Below are 6,281 nucleotides of genomic sequence, written 5' to 3' on the forward strand. Positions count from 1 at the left end.
GAAAAGGGTCTCAAGATTATCTTATTATTGTTTGCTGCAGACTTTCACTGTGGACCCTTTATACCTTCATGGCTAATTGTCTGTAAATTGTTCTCAACTATCCTTTAAATAAAGAATTGTAAAAAAAAAAAGACTAACGAGAATGTTCACTTTTAGTAAAATATTCAAATGTCTCTTTTTGTGATTGTCGACAACTTCAACTCCTGGATACAAAAAAAGTGACGACTGCAGCCAAACTAAAAGACAACTTAGTCAGCTACAGGGGCACATACATGTACACAATGTCTTTCTGGCTCTTTCTTCTTCTCTCTTATGAAATGTGTGTGTGTGTGTGTGTGTGTGTGTGTGTGTGTGTAGATGACTGGTGGATCTGTATTTTTACTTCTGCCATCATCTGCCCAGGGACAACAGATGGAAATGAGCTAGTTAGTTAAATCTGGCACAAAGCGTCTTTTCTCTTCTGAGACTGATGTTATTTTCTACACTGTCGCCGACTCTAATGAACTAAACTACAGTTGCTATCGCCTGATACAAACAGAAAAAATGTCATAATAAGCGACGGTAAAAATCTTTAGAAAAGTTGTAGGCGACATTTATAAAGATTTAAAATGTCCCTATAGCTTTGTACAACAACTTTAAATAATAATAAACCAATTTATTAATGCTGAGTTAAAGTTCAGTTTCACTCCAAGACAATATGTATCATGGAGGTGCATTAAGGACGTTTACTTTCTATAGAGCTGACCAGAGGTGCTGCTTGTCAACAGGGGCCCAAGACCAGTAGGGGGCCCCCCTTGAGGGCTCGGAAACTTTAAACCACAGCAATTGCCCAAAACGATGGGAAACCTCCTTTAAGCGGCCCCATGTGAAGAGGAATGATCCGTCAACGGGAGAGGAAAAAGAAACAGGAGTATGCGTGGGGAAAGTGACGGTCCCCCCCCCCCCCCCCCCCCCCCCCGGTGGGGTCCCAACAGACTCTAGAATCGCCACTGGGGCCGACCCAGGATGTCACTGTGTAGGCTCTACTCTAACACCGTGCAATCATGTGTGTGTAGGCTTGTGATTTCTATATAATCCCATGTTTATGTATTCAAACCTGCACCACCACAGCACTCTGTGTCCTCAACACTGTTTGTGTTCACTCTGCACAGCTTCCTCTTCACTGCAGACCCCAGCCCAGTTCAGGAAGCCATTACTCAGTGCGGTTCCTTTCTGCTCTGATTTTTCCTTTTCCTCTCAGAATCACCGCGGCAGAGAGAGAGAGGAAGGGAGGAGGAAGATAAACATCACATAGGAGGCGTCGGAGGAGGAGGAGGAGGGGGAGGGGAAAAAAATTGGGAGGGCGCAGCGTCCAGCTTCTCCAGCGAACTGAAAACCAGCAGAAAGGTAAGAAAAATCCAGAACATCATGTTAATACATTCAGGTTCCGTGTCAGTCATTTGACTTTCCCAATCGGCAAATAAGAGATGAAAGGAAGAGACTGAGGTTGTTTTTTTTTACTGAGGAGAGAGAGAGAGAGAGAGAGAGAGAGGACAGCACTGATATGGGGTGAGCGTTACATAACGCCCAACGTAGACATGAAATATACCTGATTTATTGCATTTCTTTTATCGCGTTAAGAGTCTTTTTTTTCTCGCATCACTGATTCGCTGTGGACGAATTAAGACGTCAGACTGTCGTGTTTGGTGTTTTTTAACCTTGTGTTTATTTTAGCAGTAAAATGCAACAATTTAACGCCATTGGTCGCATTTTTCACGTTTCCTGCCGTCGTCAGAGCAAAGACAGACGTGTTTTTGAACAGCTGCGAAACATCCAGCCTGCAGAAGGACCGCTTTGGTATTATTTTTTCTCTTTTTTTTCCCCCCCATCGCGTGTTTACAGCTATTTTTTCTACTTTACTGTAGATGTGTTGCTATGTAGAAAACACACGATTCTGATGCCACCACTTGGTATTTTTTGTGTTTAAAATGTCGCTTTTTTTTTTTTTTTACACGAATAATCTGTGTTTTCGCCTCGTGATCGTCAGGCATCAGTGCGCGCTCCCGCCACAGTCACAGTCAGTCGGTCGCTGTCCTTCAGCACCACGTGAACGCGCATGCAGAGGAAAAGGAGGAGAGGGGGGATTGATTGACAGCAGCCTGAAGTCAGGATTAGAGAAATTTCCATTCTGAGGAGACATGTAAATATTTGATGCTAATAGAAATGGAGTGTGGGGACCAGCCTGTAGTTCTAGACACTGAAAACAAGGAGTTTGGTGTGTGTGTGTGTGTGTGTGTGTGTGTGTGTGTGTGTTAGACTGTGATTGTGTGTGTGTGTGTGTGTGTGTGTGTGTGTGTGTGTGTGTGTGTGTGTGTGTGTGTGTGTGTGTTTAGGGTGGGATGGACTGCTGAACTAGATTTCATTTTCCTCTTTTACTCATCCATTAGTGTTTGATTGTTCCTTCTATCGTTTTGTTTTTAATCCACCTCTTTTATCCTCTGAATTTAATTTTCCTCACATATTTCTTATTTAATTTCCCAAAGTTTTAAGATCATTTTTTTTAAATCTGCTTCTTGCTTGTTCTTTTCTCTTTCATGCAGCTTCATGTTTTGACTCGTGCTTGCTTCAAAAAATCAACTTTACAGGAACTGGAAAACTGCTGCTAAAGTCACTTCTGCTTCTGGTGCGTCGTGCTGTTAAAAGCTTTGCATGTTTTACTCTTGAGATTCTTGAAAGCGTGGAATGATTATCTCAGTTCTGTCTGGAAGTGGTGGGATTAATAACAGGAAAACAGCGGTTGTTAGGAGAACAGAAGTGAGTTAGAGGAGAACAACTTGAGGTTTAAAAAAGGCCTGTTTTTCCCTTTAAACCGAAGATATCGATCGCTTTCTTGGTAGCATTTTCAAACTTTTGGATACCTACCTTAGATACAAACATTACACTTTGAGGTTATACAAAAAAAACTAAAACCTTTTCTAAAGATAGGTAAGAAACTTTTTTTTCTTTTGTGACTTTATTGCAGGCTCTTTTACTACATTACAAGTTGTCATATTTCATCACAAATTTTGTTCATCCTGGCACATTTGTAGATATAATCTTTTAAACACACAAGAATACATGCAACATGAAATAAAATAAAAATAAATACAAATCCAAAGAAAAGGTTACGAAGAGAAAAAAGATAATTCAATTAAGATCTTAATTGAATTATCTGAATCTGATAGGTAAGAAACTTGTTCCAAGAGTAGGAATCGTTGTCTCTCTCCCTCTCCTGAAGTTAGTCGTGACAGATTGCTTTCCTCCAATGAGTCTGCTTCTGCTCAAGTTTTCTGCCTGTTAAAATCATTTTGCTCTTTATTACAAAGGGGAGGATCTACACCTGCTCCATATTGAAACTTCAACTGATAACTTTTTGTGAGATTTCAATTCTTAGCGACTCTTTTTTGCTGTAATTTACCATTTCAGCTTTGATACAGAAAAGAATAGAAACAAGAGAGAGAAGGTAAAAACAAGCGGTTAAAGTTCTTGTTTAGACTCAAACGAGGAACATTTCTTGTTTTGTAGTGTCCTGACATGAAGCTGAACTTGTGGCTGCTCAGAAGTCAGATAAAAACACTGAACTGAACTCCTTTTTGTCACTTCAGCTTCTGCGCTGGAATATGTTTGACAGCATGTTTTGGCTCTGATATTCTGTCTCTTGTCTTTTCAGTGAGTCTCAGTCGAGGTCAGTGATGCTCCATCAGGACCAACCTCTGAACTCGGCCTACGGAGGGAAGGGAGGCTCTAAGGATGTCTCCTCTTCGTCGCTGCGGAACAGGAAAGGCGACAAAGACGGCAACTTCAACTTCCTGCCGGGCAAGGACGACGACGAGGTCCTCACGGGCAACAGAGGCGGAGACGAGAACCGCAACCAGGTGCGTCCCCGCAACCTAGGCCCGCTCGGTCGCGATCCTCCGAGCTCCTCGCCGTCCTATCACCACAGTTCCGGCGTTCTGTCGCCGCGCTCCCGCCTGCCCTGCTGGAGCCCGCTGGAGCCCCTGCCCGAAATCGAGACGGGGGATGACGGGTACGGCAGGGTTCCTCCCGACGGGGCGGAGGAAGGCAGGATGGAAGAGGAAGTGAAGAGGATGATGATGAGTCAGAACGAGGAGAAGCAGAGGGAGAAGAGGGAGCAGCAGAGGAGGATGTGCAAGGAGCAAGAAGAGGAGGACGGCGACGAATGGGGCGACAGCGACTCCGAGTCCGAGTTCAGCTTCCGGTCTGGCGGCAGCATGTCCCCGCTCAACATGGACACAGGCGCAGGCGAGGGGATGCTGATGGGAGGCTGGGACCGCATCGGAGTCGGGGAGCCGAAATCGACCCAGCAGGAAATCAACCAAGCCAGAAACAGCAACAGAGAGCCACCCGGAAGACGCAGAAGTGTCCCGCGCAAGTCTCTGACGGGAAGGAACCTGGGGAATCTCATCGAGGAGGGCGCGGAGGAAGACGGAGAGAACAACCGCTCCTCGGACTCCGACAGCGAGATGCCCGAGCTGATGGACGCCGTGTGGACACTGCGAGACCGCGAGCACTTCAAGGCCCAGGAGATGGAGAAGCACCAGGTGCAGCTGACCATGTACCGCCGCCTCGCCCTGATCCGCTGGGTCCGCACCCTCCAGAGCCGCATCCAGGAGCAGCAGAACCGCCTGCAGTCCAGCTTCGACGTCATCCTCACGCAGAGGAAGGAACTGCTGCGTATGGGCGCCGCTTCCGCTGTGGCTAACGCCGCACCCGCTGCTGCCGTCAGCCAATCATGAAGAGAGGAGAGGAAACGGAGGGACTGAAATGCAAAGTGAAGGAAAACTGTATTTTTGTTTTCTTTAATTGTTTAAAGGCTTTCTATGTGATTATTCACTCTTAAATATAATATAAATCAAGTATATCCTCTGAAAATAACTCTGTGAGTCATGACTGTCTACAATGGGTGTAACACCCGAGTCCCACTGTCTGTGATGTTTTCAGAGTCCTATCTTCAGTTTGTTTACATCGCCAGGACGGCCGGCTGACTCCTCCCCTCGTGTATAAAAGTTGTTTAATTGAGGGACTAGAGAAAAGAAGAATAACATACTGTACTCACTGCTTAACTGTGTTTCTAGATCACGCTCATTTCAGGTAAATTTACATGCAGTGTGAAGATACGAGTATAATAAAGATCGCTAGCATTAGCATGCTAACACAACAATGCACCGCGAGTTGTTTTGGTTTCATGCTGGTGCTCAAGGGCGACACCTGCTGGATCAAAAACAAATCACATATAAAGCCTTTAAGAATCTCCCCAGAAAAGAAAAAAAAAAAACAGATGACTTCCCCATGATTTTGTCTGACAGGTTTGAGCTTCAAACTCATGTTTCTGATTGTAATGTTCCCAAAACTTCAATTTCTTCACCTGTTTCCCACCCAGAGCATCGATAAATGTAATCCGAGTCATCAGCACAAAACTGGAAATAAACTCAAAGTGTCTGACTTAGGATGTAGTTTGGAGATGACGAACAATGTTGTGCGAGAAATATGATATTTATGTCAAAAAATATTCTATCTAAGTGTTTAAGATGTCTGTCTTTGAATTGATGTTTGTGTAGAACCCACTGCTGTACCAAAAAAGTATTGCAAATATCAGAGATTATACATCAGAGATGATTTATATACTGAGATAACGCTGTATATAGAGAGATGATAAGAGAATTACAAAGCGTAAATAAAATTATCTTATATCCAAACCATTTGTGTGCATTTATTCCCCCATGAAATTACATTTTTTTTTATGAAATGTGTGGTTCAAAGTAGATTAAAACTGAGGGGAAGTCCAATGGGTTTGCCTGATAAACCCACTCAAAGTGCCCCGGAGGCTTCATTTAATTCCAGACCAGCATGTTGATTTGAAGTAGCAGGTTTATCAAAAGCCCTCACAGAGCAGATATGACTTTTTAAAAAAGAAAAAGAAAAAGGCTAGTTGTTATCTTCTGGAGCTGTTCTTGCTGCTCTACTTCAACCCCTGGGCGAATGACCTTTCAGCAAACAATTGCCTCTTTGTCAGCTGAACAAAGTTGGCTTGTATCGGCTCATCACACGAGGTGCAGGGAGTGTGTTTCTGAGGGGGGGGGGGGGGGGGGGGGGGGGGGTGGGTAGCTGTGTGAGGCTGAGGCGTCAATCTTTATGGGCACGGCTGCAGCCCGCGGGCTTCTTCTTCAAGATCATCTCACCTCTTTCTGTGTGTGTGTGTGTGTGTGTGTGTGTGTGTGTGTGTGCGTGTGTGTGTGTGTGTG

The 6,281-nt window shown here is 44.4% G+C and overlaps 1 protein-coding gene across 4 annotated transcripts; it reads left to right on the top strand.

The window, feature by feature from the left end:
* The first annotated feature begins 1,245 nt into the window (after positions 1–1,245).
* LOC109999970 (uncharacterized) lies at positions 1,246–5,735 on the top strand. Of its 4 annotated transcripts, XM_020655164.3 has the most exons (3): positions 1,316–1,386; positions 2,580–2,662; positions 3,689–5,735. In XM_020655164.3, the coding sequence occupies exon 3, from the start codon at positions 3,711–3,713 to the stop codon at positions 4,773–4,775; it is 1,065 nt and encodes a 354-aa protein (XP_020510820.1). In that variant the 5' UTR covers positions 1,316–1,386; positions 2,580–2,662; positions 3,689–3,710; the 3' UTR covers positions 4,776–5,735. The 4 variants fall into 4 exon arrangements, with proteins under 4 accessions (XP_020510819.1, XP_020510820.1, XP_029137284.1 ...); XM_020655163.3 differs by lacking the exon at positions 2,580–2,662 and having other exon boundaries at positions 1,246–1,386; XM_029281451.2 differs by lacking the exons at positions 1,316–1,386; positions 2,580–2,662 and adding an exon at positions 1,408–1,548.
* The last annotated feature ends 546 nt before the right edge of the window (positions 5,736–6,281 follow it).

Source organism: Labrus bergylta, chromosome 19 (assembly GCF_963930695.1).
Source record: "Labrus bergylta chromosome 19, fLabBer1.1, whole genome shotgun sequence".
Classification (NCBI taxonomy): Eukaryota; Metazoa; Chordata; class Actinopteri; order Labriformes; family Labridae; genus Labrus; species Labrus bergylta.

Coding starts and splice junctions, on each gene's coding strand:
- LOC109999970 (XM_020655162.3), top strand. CDS start 1,721: ATGCAACAATTTAACGCCATTGGTCGCATTTTTCACGTTTCCTGCCGT. Junction 1,837..3,688: donor CCTGCAGAAGGACCGCTTTG/GTATTATTTTTT, acceptor TTGTCTTTTCAG/TGAGTCTCAGTCGAGGTCAG.